At 46.3% G+C, this 16,435-nt stretch overlaps 1 protein-coding gene across 9 annotated transcripts in view; it reads left to right on the forward strand.

Annotated features, from left to right (window-relative positions):
• The window catches only part of ST3GAL2 (ST3 beta-galactoside alpha-2,3-sialyltransferase 2), a 65,222-nt gene that overhangs the window by 36,688 nt on the left and 12,099 nt on the right, over positions 1–16,435 (forward strand). For 6 of the 9 annotated variants that reach the window (XR_016390883.1, XR_016390882.1, XM_089902438.1 and 3 more), the window contains 4 exons: positions 1,505–1,525; positions 2,836–3,015; positions 4,608–4,653; positions 4,944–5,063. Coding sequence is in view for 6 of the 9 variants with exons in the window: in XM_089902438.1 (XP_089758564.1) it covers positions 1,505–1,525; positions 2,836–3,015; positions 4,608–4,653; positions 4,944–5,063 (367 nt within the window). In the remaining 3 variants the exon portion in view is untranslated. Of the gene's footprint in view, positions 1–1,504; positions 1,526–2,835; positions 3,016–4,607; positions 4,654–4,943; positions 5,064–5,915; positions 8,275–9,323; positions 9,531–16,435 lie in introns of those variants that run through there. The other 3 variants (XR_016390881.1, XM_089902441.1, XM_089902440.1) reach the window with 3 other exon arrangements.

Here is a 16,435-nt window from a genome sequence, read left to right on the forward strand (position 1 = left end):
TCCTTCCATCCCACTCCTTGGTGGAGGAAGAGCCCTAAGAGTAAAGATACTGAAAATGCCCAGTTTTCACTAAGCATCTCTTAGGATGAGCACTGCAGAAAGACCAGGTTTCCCAGGAGGCTGGGGGAAGGGCTTTGTCTTAGAAACTGTTGCTGTCTCCATAGCAACACCAAGGCAGCAATATGTCTCTGAGGCTTTTAACATTCCTTGCAGAACCTTTCTCATGTTGAGAATGGTTGGGGGGTGGGGGGAGAGGGGGATGCTAGGCCAAATCCAGGCATCCACAGCCACCAGCTGAGAAACACCATCCCCATTAAGGCTTCCTCTCCAACTGCTCTGTTCCTGCTCTGTTCCTCACAGACCCCAGGGCTGTCATGGCAGAGGCAGATCCAGACTGTGGCTTTGATGACAATAGGACCAATACTGTGTGTGGAGCTGTAGCAGTCCCAGCAAACTGTTATTAATGAATGGGAAAAATACTTCTCATCCCCTCTAGGAGACAGTATTTCTGAACCCTAAAGACCAAGACATCAGAGGGGTACCCAGATGGTAGGCAGACTGGCAGTTCTAAAGAAATGGATTTGGGAGAAGAGAGGCAGGATCTTAATCCCTGTGCCAGAGCACAGTTGGTGCTGTAGGAAAGATTCTAGGCTTCAGACTGGAACTGAAGTGGCTGAGAACACAGACTCACTCTCTAGTTCCAAATCAGGCCACTCCTGGTTTCCCAGCCCAAAGTACCCTCCAGTCCCTCAAGGGAAGGGAACCAGAGAGGCATGAGGTACAGCACAGCGACCAGTGGGGGGGGAGGGGGGAGGGGCAGGCATCCTGGACACACTGTCACCACATCATGCCATCAATGGGAGAGGGGCAGGAGGGAGCCAGTAGGGGAACCCCTGTGACACAGGGCCCAGCTAGGGGGTGCTGGCCACTCTATGGACAGGGAACGTTCGAACGGGTGTAAAAAAGCTGGGAGCATGTGGAGGAGACTTTGCTCCCTCTCTCCCAGATCCCTGTGTCCCCAGTGGAGGCCCAGGTTACAGTCACACACCTAGGTGGTATGATTCTGAATTGTGATCCACACAAGATAGGAATATTCTCACAATGCATCACAACGGAAAAGGCCAACAGTTTTGTGTTTAAAGCTGGATCACTTGTTTTTAAGATGCTCACCAAAAAAAGGGAGCTTTGATCCTGTGTTTTGCACCACTTGAAAGGAGTTAGAAGTTGTGTGTCACAGCCTGGGGGATGGGCAGGGGGGAGATTGCTCTGGGGTTCCAGGTTCTTCTAAGACAGCAGAGGAGAGACAGCCCCACATTGCACGTCAGCCCGGGACAGCTGAGGGTGGGCTCTGTCAGAACGCGGGCATCCCTCTTGGCCTTGGAGTGGAAAGGGAGACAAGAACTTAAAGTGCAGGGACAGGGTGGCTGGGACGGGCAGAATTGAGCCATCTGCCCAGGGGCCGAAGGGGTGCTTCAGCTTCTTGTCTTGGTTCCATGTCTTCTAGGAAAGAGGACAGAACAGCCAGGTGAGCTGTAAGCTGTGAAAGGCTGTCTTTTCTTTTTAAAAAAAAAAAAAATTATAAAAGTAATATGTGGGGCTTCCCTGGTGGCGCAGTGGTTGAGAGTCCACCTGCCGATGCAGGGGACACAGGTTCGTGCCCCGGTCCGGGAAGATCCCACATGCTGCGGAACAGCTGGGCCCGTGAGCCATGGCCACTGAGCCTGCGTGTCCGGAGCGTGTGGTCCGCAACGGGAGAGGCCACAACAGTGAGAGACCCGCGTACCGCAAAAAAAAAAAGTAATATGTGCTTGTTATTGGGAAAAAAAACCCCAGAAATGTACACACTAAAAAGTGAATTATCCAGGACTTCCCTGGTGGCACAGTTGTTAAGAATCCGCCTGCCCATGCAGGGGACACGGGTTCGAGCCCTAGTCTGGGAAGATCCCACATGCCACGGAGCAACTAAGCCCGTGAGCCACAACTACTGAGCCCACATGCCACAACTACTGAAGCCCGCGCACCTAGAGCACATGCTCCACAACAAGAGAAGCCACCGCAGTGAGAAGCCAGCGCACCGCAGCAAAGAGTAGCCCCCGCTCACCACAACTAGAGAAAGCCTGCACGCAGCAACAAAGACCCAATGCAGCTAAAAATAAAACATATTTAAAAAAAAAAGTGAATTATCCCATTCCCTAAGAGTAACCATTGTTAAAATTTTAATACTCTTCCAGATTTTTTTCTATTCTTATACAAAAGTTAGTTTTTATTCTTCCTCCCTTCCCTCCTTACTTCATTGCTTCCTTTCTTCCTTCCCTTCTCTCTCTCTCTCCCCCCTCCTTCTATCCTTTTTTTTTTTTCTTTCACAAAAAATGGAATCACACTATCTAATTTTCAGTTTTCCTTTTCTGTGTTGTAATTTCCTCTGACTGCACAGGTATTCAAAAGATATGTGTTAAAAGGAAAGAAGTGAGATTCCTCACGCCACTTGGTTTTTTAAACTCAGTAGCTCTTGGACGTATTTCTTACCAGCACATGTAAATCTACTTTGTTCATTCTGATGACTACATGCTATCCTGTTACATGAATGTACCAAAATGTATTAACCAGTTCTCTATTGTTTGATTGGTTTTCCTTTTCATTATTGTAAATAATACTGCAGTGGATATCCTTTGCACACTTATGCAACCATTTTTATAGGATAAATTTTAAGCATGGAATTGCTGGATAAGTGCACACCTATTTACGTGTTTGATGGCCAGCAACAAACTGTCCTCTAAAACTCTTGTATCAGTTTCCACAGTGGTGTCTTCTCACGCCACCCTCTTGTCCCTGCAGGATGAATCAGGCGCCAACCGTGGGCTTTGAGCAGGATGTTGGCAGCCGAACCACCCACCATTTCATGTACCCCGAGAGTGCCAAGAACCTGCCCGCCAACGTCAGCTTCGTGCTGGTGCCCTTCAAAGCCCTGGACCTGCTGTGGATCGCCAGCGCCCTGTCCACGGGGCAGATCCGATTGTGAGCTCCTCTGCTGGCTGGAAGTGGGATATGGGTGACAGGCCCACCTTGGGAGGAGTTGTCCAGGGAACGGATCTTAGAATTCCTTTAATTGAATATTTTGGCCAAGAGGGGCAGGTGAGGAGAGAAGCAGTGGTAGGGAGGGCCCAAAACGGTGGTTAGCTGAGGCCACAGCTTGTTTTGGGTCACTCCCTGCATGGTGGCAGCCAGCACACTGGTGGTAGAAAGGTGGAGAAGGACACTTTTCCAGGTCTCCTGTCTAGGAGGTAGCTCCTACTGTGGGAGCTCTGCCTTCTGAGAACTTTCTTTGGAGGCAGTTGCCCAATCACAGCTGGGAACCTCAGGAAATTCAATTCACCAAGTAGTTTTTTTTTAACAGCTTTATTGAGATATAATTCACATACCATACAATTCACACATTGAAAATGTACAGTTCAGGGGCTTTTAGTATGTCTACAGAGTTGTGTAACCATCACCACAATTAATTTTAGAATACATGCATGTTCTAAAGATGAAGATAACCTGAAGATACTCCTATACCCCTTGGCCATCTCCCCCACTCCCTCCACCCCTCCTCCCCCCCAGCCCTAGGCAACCACTAATGTACTCTCTGTCTCACCAAGGTTTGTGTGTGTGTGTAAAAATGTATGCGTGTAACAAAATATACTATTTTAACCACACAGTTCATTAGCATTAAGTATATTCACATGGCTGCGCAAACTTTACCACAGCCCATCTCCAGAACTTTTTCATCATCTCAAATGAAAACTCTGTACCCACTAAACAGTAACTCCCCATTCCCCCCTCCTGCCAGCCTCTGATAACCACTATTCTTTCTGTTTCTATGATTTGACTATTCTAGGTACTTCATACAAGTGGAATCATATAGTGTTTGTCCTTTTGCGTCTGGCTTATTTCAGTAGCATAATGTTTTCAGGGTTCATTCACGTTGTCGCCTGTGTCAGGATTTCATCCCTTTTAAAGGCTGCATAGTATTCTAGTGTATGGATATACCAGATTTGTTTATCCATTCATCTGTCGATGGACAATTGGATTGTTGCCACCTTTTGCCTGTTGTCACCACGTATTTTTTAAACACGGAAGTATAAGTTACAGTTTTCTGACTTTATCTTACGTTTGGGAGTCATAAGGGCTAAAATAAGTGCTGTAGAGTTTAAGTCCCATGAATACTCAGAAATGGGAGTGTAGGTTACAGGCACCATGGCTGACTAATAGGGAAGGAGGGATTTGTGCCAAATATGAGGAGAGTAGCAAGAGGGCTATTGTGGGCAGAGGTAAGAGCACAAACATGGTGGGTGTGAGATGATCACAGCAGAGCCTTGTGGGAAGAAAAGTTGGGGCTGGGTTATGGAAGGCCCCAGTGCTTGTCTAAAACATCCTTATTTCATCTTGAAGGACATAGGGAGCCACTGAAGGTTTCTGTGCAAGGAACTGCAGTGATGTGCTATGGGACAGCAGTCTGGAAGCAGGGGAGCCTGTCGTGAGGCTGGCATCACTTGGGCCTCAGTGGGAGACAAGGCATCCCTGGGTCCATGGAGCCACCTCAGTGTTATTTTTCTTTCTGCTTTCAGCACCTATGCCCCAGTGAAGTCCTTCCTTCGAGTGGACAAAGAAAAGGTAAGTTTCCTCCTCCCCCTTCTTCATCCCCACCCCAGAGGAAACAGTGCAGACCTGACTTGTGCTGTGCCTGGTCTTGTGGTTCAGATACCCCCCAGACCCTTCTAGAAGCTTCAGAGTGCCCATCTGCTGGTATGCCTGACCCCACACAGAGGCTGCAGGAACCAGAGAACCCTGATGAACAGGTCCACTGGCAAGCATGGAGGAACTGGCAGAAGCTGCTCAGAGCCTGGCCTGAGCCTCCAGGCCCCCAGAAGCCCTCACGTGCTCATTACACCTTCTCCTCCCAGGTCCAGATCTACAACCCAGCCTTCTTCAAGTACATCCACGACAGGTGGACAGAGCATCATGGGCGGTACCCTTCCACGGGGATGCTGGTACTCTTCTTTGCTCTGCATGTGTGTGATGAGGTGGGTAGTTGATAAAATAGCGGGACCCATAGACGAGAGGGAGTCCACCCTTGTTGGGACTTAGCAGTGCCTCAAGAGGAATGTGTTTTTACAGGAAGAAACAAAGTGGCTTTCATTCCCCCAATTTCTAGGTTGTAAGGTATAGATCTGCATTTCCCAGACTTAACTACTTTCATGATTTTACCAAATCTGAAATCATTTCATTGAAACGTTAAATTTATTTAAAAAGGAAATTGAATACTACTACCATAATTGATATTACTTGCCATAAACAATAAGCATAAACGTAAATGGAATGGAAATGACGTAGTTAAGTAGTTAAGTTTCAGCAGGATGGTGTCTCCCACAGCTGTGGGCCCCAGGCCTACTCTGTGTTAAAAATGGAGGTTAGTCATTCAAGGAGCCCATCTCTCTAGCAGGGGGAGCTACTGTGCCATACACGGTAGTGCTCATGCCCAGCACGCCCACTTTTGCCAGTAAACTCTTCAGTGTATGGTACTGGGTACTTGACCAGCTTTCAATAAAAGTACTCCATTAAAAAAAAAATTTAGCAAGGGTTGGAGAGCTGTCACAGAATAGCTCCAAACTGAGGTGTTCTTGATGTAATCAGAGGGTGGTTGGAAGGAGAACCGGAAGGGAGCAGAAGTCTCCCTCTGGGACTGTGTCCTTAGCGTCAGGGCTGGGTGTCCCCGGTCTAACTGCGCGCTGTAAATTGATGAGCTGCCGCCGGCCTCTGGCTGGGGTCGGCTCGTCGCGGCTCCCCTCTCCTTCCGCACCACGACCCGAGGCTCTTCCGCGCCCTCTGCTCCCTGGTCCCCGACTTGGGGTGACCCGCGCCGCCCTCCCCCGCAGGTGAACGTGTACGGGTTCGGGGCCGACAGCCGGGGCAACTGGCACCACTACTGGGAGAATAACCGGTACGCGGGCGAGTTCCGGAAGACGGGCGTGCATGACGCCGACTTCGAGGCCCACATCATCGACATGCTGGCCAAGGCCAGCAAGATCGAGGTCTACCGAGGGAACTGAGCCCGACTCAGCCGTGACTCTTTCGGCCCTACCGCGAAGCGCCGGCAAGCGCTCCAGCCGGGACTCAGGGTCAGCCCGGGGGTGGTGGCCTAAGCGCGGGCGCGGCACTCTATTGGGCGTCAGCAGGCAATCGGGAGCGACGCCGCCGCAGTCTGGACCAATCATGCTTCAGTCTAGCGAGCGCCGGCTATCCTCCGCCAATCACGAGACTCTGGGCGGTGGCTGGGCCTAGCATCAATCAGCGCTGCCGACGGCCGGAGCCTCTGTTTCTCACAGCCAATCATGCGACTCAAGGAGAACTTCCGGCGCTGGGGCCCGTCTCCTCCAATCAATGGCCTTCGGAGGCGGGCCGGCGGCCGATCAATCCCCACTCCCGTATGCTTTTGGGTAGGATTTTATCGATATTTCACGCTTTCAAAGGAGCAGAAGTTTGTTCCGGCCCCGAGAAGTACTTTCCTCAGGCTCGGGCGGAGGCGGCTTAGTCGCCGGCCGGCCTGACCCCGCAGGGGGCGCGGAGGAGGAAACGGTGGGAAAGTGCGGAACAGTAGCGGCCCGGTCTCCCCTTCCCGGTGGTCCCTCGTGGCGGAGGGGCGTTCGCGGAGGCTTTCGGGAGGTCGGCGGGTGGTCAGGTGGTTTCCAAGGAGCGCGTTTTTCCCCAGGGGAAAAGTTAGAGCCTTCCCAAACCGCTCTGGACCTCCGAGAGAACTAGACCTCACATTTCCTTTTTCGGTCAGGCGCAGATGGGTGAGTGCAAACCACCAAAGAAATGCGGTGAGAATCCAGAGGGTACGGGGGTCCCCTCCTCCTGCCTCCTCCCCTCCCGCCTTTGGCCACCCTATGGAATGGCCTTTCTGACCATGGCATTTAGTGTCTCACCAGAAAACTAGAATTGTTTTCACGTCTTGCTGGGGGCGGAATTCACCTAGGGCTTAACTGGAACACAGGTGAAAGAATAGGGCAGGAAACAAGGAAGCCCCGTCACATCAGATGTAAGGTACACTCACGTGTACCCCCTGCCCCTGTTGTTCGCCCACAACCTTTTTTAAGTGTCTCTCCCTAGGTCCTGGGCCTCCTCCCCAGCCTACTTGTTGCTCTGGGAAAAAAAAAAATCAAAACTTGCCCTGTGATTGGGGCACTGCTGCTCCCCGCCCTTCCCCCTTTGGCTCTAGGGAAAGGGAGCAACACGTAGGAAAGAAGGCTGGAGATGCTTTGGGCTCATGATTTAGCTAACCTGAAGTTACTAGGGGTGGCTGACCAACAGATTCTTTGCAAATAGTAAGCTGGCCATGCAAATAGCTGGGGAGGAGTAGACTTGCCCCCTGCATGCCTCCTCCCCTGCCCACACATCCCTTCCCCCTTGCTCACCTGCTGCCCTTTCCCTCTAACCCACTATCCATTTCCAGCTCTAGAAGGGCTGCGAAGCTAACAACCAGAGGTTACAGCTGGACGCTACTTGCATGACTGAACCCAGCTTAAGTCCCTAGAGGAAGCTGCTGAGGGTGTTCTCACCGTTCAAGGTTGGGGAAGTGTAAGAGGCGTGAAAGGGCTTCTGTGAAGCTTCCAAACCACTAAAAGGATCCCCCTTCCCAACAGTGACGAACACAAAAACCACCCTTTTTTCTTGGTGAGTTGATACCACCCGGCAGCCTCCTGGCCATTGGTGTAGTTCCTGCAGCTGGCTGGGGGAACAGTAGCCAGCAGGGGAGTGTATTAGAGGGTTAGGGCAGGGCAGTGGGCACCCCTAAAAGTTAATATATTGAGAACTTAGGTTGAGTCTGTCCCTTCCCAGTTCCAGAAGTAGGAGGAGTAAAGAATGTGGGTGGGTTAGGGGAGCCTTTAGTGGAACGCCTCTCTCGCCACCTCCTGTTGTCATTTTAGAGAGTCAAGGTACCAGTTATTCTTGCCAGTCTCATCTCAGTGCTTCCTGAAGCGGCTCTTTTGAGTGTTTAAAAGATGAAAAAACAATGCAATATGCCAAACAGTATTGAGCAGAATAATTTATTTCTTTTCTGTTCCTTTTTCTTCTTTTGTTTGGATTTTGTTTTGTTTAAAACATTAATAAATCCCCATTCTGGAAGAGGTAGGTCCCAGCATCCGGCCCAGATCTTTTCTACAACAATTATTTAAACAAATGTTGTTTTATTTTCTTCCCTTTTTCTCTGAATTAAAAAGAGCAAAGAAACTATATAGTCGTTTGTTTGTTCTGAAATGTGTTTGCTGGTGAAAAGAAGGTGTATCTGTCAGTGGGAAGTTGTGACCACGTAATGGCTAAGACTGTTGTGGGTGGATGTGAAGAGGGGAGGGCACGACTCCCACCCTTTCCTTATACGTGAGGCTTCCCAACCCCCAACTGCCAGCTATGCCTTCTGGGAGGGTGGCCTTCACCACTGTCCTTCAGGGCAGACACTGTCCACTGCAAGGCGCCAGCACAGCATGCAGATCCAGCAGGCACCAGGATGGGGCTTTTCCCCCCTCCTTTTCCAGGTTCTGTGGAACTTTCCATGATGCCATAGGTGTGGGTTGGCAGGGAATTGGCACAATGGTAGGAGCTGGTGCCACAGGGGTCTGCGGTAACTGCCTGTGCTGTTAACTGGGCTGTCTGGACCCACTCAAGCCTACCTCCATCATGCAATGGAATACCACTGAATGTACAATTTTATAGTCTGGTGGATCAGATAATGTGAGCCTCAACGATGGAACTGTCTTAGAGTCTGTAGTCACTTGGTGTCCTGCAATCCAGTTTCTGTCAATGCTCAAGAGCAAGCCTAGAGTTGCTTTTCAAATGGAGAATACTTTTTGGTGGAGGAGGGCATTGGTCTTTTTCTAAAACCCTAGGACTCTGGGCTGTAATTCTCTTATTTGGAGTTGCCATAGGTTCAATATGACATCTCTCTTTGCCACAGACACTCTCCAATAGCATTTGGTTGGCTGAGTGATAAGGTCCAGCGTCCGGATGACGTACACATAGCCTGGGCTTCCAAGAATTGTTTCTTATCTGGGCCCCAGTCGTATGGGTTGTGGGTCACCACACTTTGTGGGACCAGCACTCCAGATGTTGTACCTGTTACCTCCAGAATCAGGAGTCTCACCAAATCATGTGTCTTTTTTTTTTTTTTAATGTTGGCCAAGGACTGTGTTGTTTTGATTCAGCAAAGATATCACATCTGGAACCACAGGTTAGCATTGCCACTTGTTTACCTTTGCAATAAACTACTATCATTCTCCATGATTCAGATGGTGAGTGAATGAAACGAGGAAGAAGTCACCCACCCTTCCATAACTCAATTTGGATGGCAGCACCAGTCTCTGCAAATCCTGCTGGAATGTGGTATTGAGTTTGACTTACCATGTTGGAGATAGTTCCAGGGACTTCTATTAGGCCTATCCCATCATAATCACCTTCCCTCCACGGGTCTGGTTGCCAATATGGTGATTTTGCCAGGTAGTAAATATCTCTCTTTCCTTTTGGAACTAAGGAAATTACCTTAAAATGGGTCTGTGGTCTCATTGGACCCACCATTAAATGGACTTGGACCAGAGCTCCATCTATCATTAGCCATAGTAAGCTCCAACTCTCATAATAAGGTGGACTGCATTGGCATTTGGGTCTCAGAGCCAGTGTCTGATGACTCCTGATGGTCTGGGTATTTCCCTTTCCCCAGTGCACTGTCACTCCAGGAAATAGGTTCCTCGGGAAAAGCTTGGTGGAAGAGCCACACTACATACCTGCTACATCAGAGAATAGTTCCTCAAAGGACCCTGAGATCGCCTTGAAAAAGTCTCCAGGCGTGTGACCTGATTAGGTCTGGGAACTGGGTAAGAAGCCAAAAATTCCCATCATTGTGACTCAGGTTTCTTCTCGGCACTCCTAGAATGTTCCTTCCCATACACATCAAGCAGTACCTTAGAGGGCTGCCCAGCATCTGTTTTACTTCTGGGGACCTTAATGGTCGATTAACTGTTGTCCCAAATGCTTATAGGTCAGAACTCTAATTGACAAATGGGGTTGTTGTAAATGTGCCTCCCTGTGTCACGTAGGGAGGCACGGCTTGCTCATCTTTGTCAGGCTGAGATCCATTCTTTTCTGACCCTCACATAACAGCCACCAGAATTCTTTAAAGATGGTGCCCCAATCACTACTACATTAAAAAAAATTTTTATTGAAGTATAGTTGATTTACAATATTGTGTTAATTTCTGCTATACAGCAAAGTGATTCAGTTATACATATATATTCTTTTTTTAATTAAATTTTTTTTTTTGGCTGCTTTTGGGTCTTTGTTGCTGTGCGTGGGCTTTCTCTAGTTGCAGTGAGCGAGGGCTACTCTTCATTGCGGTGTGCGGGCTTCTTGTTGCGGAGCGTGGGCTCTAGGCATGTGGGCTCAGTAGTTGTGGCATACGGGATTAGTTGCTCCGCGGCATGTGGGATCTTCCCAGACCAGGGCTCGAACCTGTGTCCCCTGTATTGGCAGGTGGATTCTCAACCACTACGCCACCAGGGAAGCCCTACATATATATTCTTGTTCGTATTCTTTTCCATTACGATTTATCACAGGATATTGAATATGGTCCCTGTACTATACAGTAGGACCTTGTTGTTTATCCATTCTATACATATAATAGTTTGTATCCGCTAATCCCAAACTCCCAATCCGTCCTTTCTCCCACCCCACCTCCTCCTTGGCAACCACAAGTCTGTTCTCTACGTCTATGAGTCTGTTTCTGTTTCGTAGATATGTTCATTTGTGTCACATTGTAGATTCCACATATAAGTGATATCATACAGTATATGTCTTGCTCTTTCTGATTTACTTCACTTACTATGATAATCTCTAGTTGCATCCATGTTGCTGCAAATGACATTATTTCATTCTTTTGCATGGCTAAGTAATATTCCACTGTATATATGTACCACATCTTCTTTATCCATTCATCTGTCGATGGATATTTAGGTTGTTTCCAGGTCTTGGCTATTGTAAATAGTGCTGCTCTGAAGCATAGGGGTACATGACTAATACATTTTTTTTTTTTTAAAGACATTGTTTTGAAATGATGGATTTTTTTAATTTTTGTTTTTTGGCTGCATTGGGTCTTCGTTGCTGCGCGTGGGTTTTCTCTAGTTGTGGCAAGTGGGCGCTACTCTTCGTTGCAGTGCACAACCTTCTCATTGCAGTGGCTTCTTGTTGCAGAGCATGGGCTCTAGAGCGTGTGGGCTTCAGTAGGTGCGACATGTGGGCTCAGTAGTTGCAGCATGCGGGCTCTAGAGTGCAGGCTCAGTAGTTGTGGCTCACGGGCTGTAGAGCACAGGCTTAGTAGTTGTGACGCACGGGCTTAGTTGGTCCACCACATGTGGGATCTTCCCGGACCAGGGATCAAACCCGTGTACCCTGCATTGGCAGGTGGATTCTTAACCACTGAGCCACCAGGGAAGTCCCGACTAATACATTTTTTTAATATAAATTTATTTATTTATTTTTGGCTGTGTTGGGTCTTCGCTGCTGCGCATGGTTTCTCTCTAGTTGCTGTGAGTGGGGGCAACTCTTCGTTGCAGTGCGTGGGCTTCTCATTGCGGTGGCTTCTCATTGCGGAGCATGGGCTTTTGGCGTGCGGGCTTTGCACGCGGGCTCAGTAGTTGTGGCTCACGGGCTCTAGAGCACAGGCTCAGTAGTTGTAGCGCACGGGCTTAGTTGCTCCGCGGCATGTGGGATCTTCCCGGACCAGGTATTGAACCTGTGTCCCCTGCACTGGCAGGTGGATTCTCAACCACTGCGCCACCAGGGAAGCCCCCCAACTAATACATTTTTAAATTAATTTTTTAAAACTATTTTTGTTGTGGGATATAATGCATAAACAGAAAAGAGCATAAGAATAAATGTACAAAAATATATAGCTTCATGAATTATTATTTTTTAAAAGCTCCATAATGGACATTTATTTCATAAAGCAAAGATGGAATACTATATAATACAGATAGATTATAGATTATAAATAGAATTATATAATTCCTGTGGTAAAGGAAAAGCAATTTCCACTGCCATTTGGATATCAAAATGGACTGAAGAAAAAAGAGGTAATTGAACATGTTATATGGAAGAACTGGAAAAGCTAGAATTTTATTTTTCCAGCTTTATTGAGATACAATTGACATAGAAAGTTATATATGTATGTAAGGTATAGTGATTTTATGTGTGTGTATATTGCAAAATGATTACCACAATAAGATTAGTTAACACATCACATCATATAGTTAAAATATTTGTGTGTGTGATGAGAACTTTCAAAATCTACTTTCTTAGCAACTTTCAAACATACAGTAAAATATTGTTAACTATAATTACCACGCTGTACATTACATCCCCAGAGCTTATTTATCTTGTAACTAGAAGTTTATACCTTTGGACCACCTTAACCCATTCCCCCACCCTGGCAAGCACCAATCTGCTCTCCGTTTCTGTGAATTTAGTTTTTTTAGGTTCCATGTAAAAGTGAGACCATACAGTATTTGTCTTTCTCCATCTGACTTATTTCAGTTAGCATAATGCCCTCAATGTCCATCCATGTTGTTGCAAAAGGCAGGATTTCCTTTTTTATGGCTGAATAATATTCCATTGTGTATATATGCACAACATTTTCTTTATTCATTCATCTGTTGATGGACATTTAGATTATTTCCATGTCTTGGCTATTGTAAATAATGCTGCAGTGAACATGGGGTGCAGATGTCTCTTCAAGACAGTGATTTTATTCTTTTGGATGTGTACCCAGAAGTGGAATTGTTGGATCATATGGTAGTTCTGTATGCACATGCAAAAGAATGAAACTGGACCCCTATCTCACACCACTCAAAAAAATTAACTCCAAATGGATTAGACTTAAATGTAAAACCTGAAACCAAAATATATAAAGAGCTCACATAACTCAATAGCAAAAAACCCAATCTGATTAAAAAATGGGCAGATATGAATAGACATTTCTCCAATGAAGACATACAGATGGTCAGCAGGTACATGAAAAGATATGCAACATCATTAATCATCAGGGAAATGCAAATCAAAGCCATAATGAGATATCACCACACTCCTGTTAGAGCACCTGTTATCAGAACGACAAGAGATAACAAGCGCTGGTGAAGATGTGGAACAAAGGGAACCCTTGTGCCCTGTTGGGGGAAATTGAAATTGATGCAGCCACTATGAAAAACAGTATGGCGGTTCCTTAATGAATTATTTTAAGATGAACACTCATGTAGCCACCACTCGGGTTGTGCAAGCACCCCAGAGGCCTCCCTGTTCCATCTTCCTTGCCAAGCACAGCCCCCTTCCTTCCCCTGAAGGTGACCACCGCCCTGACATTCCATATTCACTTGAGTATTTCTGGATACTCAATTCTCTTTCATTAGTCTGATTACCTAGACCCAAGTCCACATGGAAATTTGGTTTATAATAGAGATGGCCTCTCAAATCACTTAGGAAAAGATGGATATTTAAATAAATTTTATTGGGATAACTAGATAACCATCTGGAAAAAGATAAAATTAGATCCATAGCCTAAACCATTCACCAAAATGCCAAGTGAATCAGAGCTAAATGTTAAAAATAAAACCCTAAAAGTAGTAGTTCTTTGATATATTCAAACAGAATATTATCAGCTTTGTAGCTGGTTTTTGGATTGGAATTTTTTTCATGCTCTATATAGTTCCCTGTATTACTAAAAATTGGAGCTTTTTCATTCATTTTTCTGTGTGTTCCAAACATTTTGTTAAATTCCCTCTTCCAATGTAACTGCTTCCATTTTATTTGTCCATGTGAGTTTATACCTTTTTCTTTCCTTCCCGATAAATTCAGTGAGCTCTTGGAAAGGAAAATTAGGTAAGTGTGGTGTTTAATCACATACTAGCAGACACCTTTTTCTTCGTCTGTTTTCCTCTGTCTCCACAGAGCTGATTTCTTGTGGTTGTTTATTTAACCCCTCTCTGTCATGATGGAGGCTTTTTAAATAATTGGGAATTGGAAATTTTTCTCTCCTCTGTATTAAGTGGATCAAGAAGCTGCTTGGGAATTTTGTGTACCTAGATGGAGCATATCTATGATCTGGATTGACCTTAGGGTGACTGGACAGGGAACTAGCCGTTCCAAGGCAGGGAGGGTGGTCAGGATAAGCTAGGTTGTGCTACAGTAACAAACACCCTTCAAACTCGCAGTGGCTTAAAACAACAAAGTTTGTTTCTCACTCAAGCCACTTTTCCATCACGGGCTGTGCTCATCACGGTCACTCAGGGACCCAGACAGAAAGGAGTGCCGTCTGTGGTGGATCTGTTGTTTCAGGGCCAGGAAACGAGTGTCTGGTGAGCCACAGGCTGGCTCTGAATGCTTCTGTCAAGAAGTTCACATTTCCTTGATGTCAAAGAAGTCCCATGCCCATGCCTCAGTCTAGCAGGGATGTGTGTTCCTCTGGGAGAGGCACCATGTTTGAGTGAGCAGTAATACAGTCTGAACACAGAGGGCTCTTTGGAGAGAAACATTACGATTTATGGCCTGACAAGGGGTGGTGGATACACACTTGGCTGGCACTCTGGCTGGATGCTAGAGGAAGGGCAGGAAGCGATTAAATATTTTACCCATCAGAGGAGTGAACGGCTGAGGGCTGCCATTCAGCAGGCGAGGAACTGCTGCCTGTTACATATTTGGCAAAGTAGGAAAACATTCCTGGCTTGGTGAGGGGAAGGGTGAAATCCTGAAACCCTTTAAAAAATCAAATTATTCCTTTCTGAGTGAATTAGGAATCAATGCTCCTTCTCACTACCCTTCCAGAAAAATCACAGCTTCTGCGGTGAGTTTGTCTGTGTGACAACTAACGCACAAAAATGCAAGATGGCCCCTCCCCTTACACTTGCCGAACTGTGGGTATCAGGACCAGCCTGCTCCCCGAGAATATAGAAACAACACCTTTCATCTAACAACTGTTTCTGCTGAGAATAATACAGGCTCTTTCTGGCAACATGGCTTCTCTCCAGGGAGAAGGCTTGGTGAAGTAGAAAGAACATATGGTGTCTGCATTCAGAAGGATCTGAGTTCAATCCTTCTTTTGCTATGAGGTAACTTTGCCTTTTCTTTCTATACACTTAAAACTGTTCTAAAAAAATCAATTCTATTAAAAAAAAAAACAACAACCCACTCTTTTCAATGGAAAGAGTCAGGGGAAAGTGTCCAGAAGAGCCAACCAATCAGGAACATCCAGTTTAGAGCTTATGGGAGCAAGAAATAGTTTTATTGTAAATGTAATCATTTCGCTTTCTCTTTCTCTACTGAAATTCGGTTGTGTTATTTTTGTCCTTAAAATGAGAGTATAATTAGGATTTAAAATCTAGGATTCCCATTTATTGAGTTTATTTCAATGACTTTCTCATTACTAAAATTTCTAATCTACCAATGGTATGCTGGTAAACTGCCTCTGAAAACAAACTAAAACCCCTGATTTATAGTGTTGCTGATTTCTGTGGTATAAATATTCCCAGCACAGCCAGTTTCAATCTGCCAGTGATTTACCAGCCAGCTTGTGTGAGTTTCAGCACACCACTGCTCTTGTCCAAATTTACTTCATAGTTTCTTGCTCTTTTCAGTGAAATGTAATCATTTCACTTTCTCTTTGAGCATCCAAACATACTGTAAGCCTTTTATGAGGCCATTCCATAAAATAAATTTTATCTGGGGTGAATTTGGTACCTTTTTTTTTGAAGTATAGTTGATTTACAATATTAGTTTCAGGTGTACAACACAGTGATTCAATGTTTTTATAGATCATGCTCCATTTAAAGTTATTAAAAAATAATGGCTGTATTTCCCTGTGCTGTACGATATATCCTGGCTGCTTATTTATGTTATACTTAGTAGTTTGTATCTCTTAATCCCATACCCCATCTTGCCCCTCCCCACCTTCCCTCTATTGTTTGCGTCTTTCTTTGCATTCAATTTCTTCTCTCCCCACAATCCACAGGTGGGTTTGCTTTTTAAAAATTTTTTTTAAATTTATTTTTGGCTGCATTGGGTCTTCGTTGCTGCGTGCGGGCTTTCTCTAGTTGCAGCGAGGGGGGTGCTACTCTTGGTTGCGGTGAGCAGGTTTCTCATTGCAGTGGCTTCTCTTGTTGCAGAACACGGGCTCTAGGCGCGCAGGCTCAGTAGTTGTGGCTCGCGGGCTCTAGACCACAGGCTCGGTCACGGGCTTAGTTGCTCCGCGGTATGTGGGATCCTCCCGGACAAGGGCTCGAACCCGTGTACCCTGCATTGGCAGGCGGATTCTTAACCACCGCGCCACCAGGGAAGCCCCACAGGTGGATTTAGCAATTGGCTC

The sequence above is a fragment of the Delphinapterus leucas genome, chromosome 20 (genome assembly GCF_059928025.1).
Source record: "Delphinapterus leucas isolate spDelLeu-1000000601 "Yukka" chromosome 20, BTC_Dleu_Yukka2, whole genome shotgun sequence".
Lineage (NCBI taxonomy): Eukaryota > Metazoa > Chordata > Mammalia > Artiodactyla > Monodontidae > Delphinapterus > Delphinapterus leucas.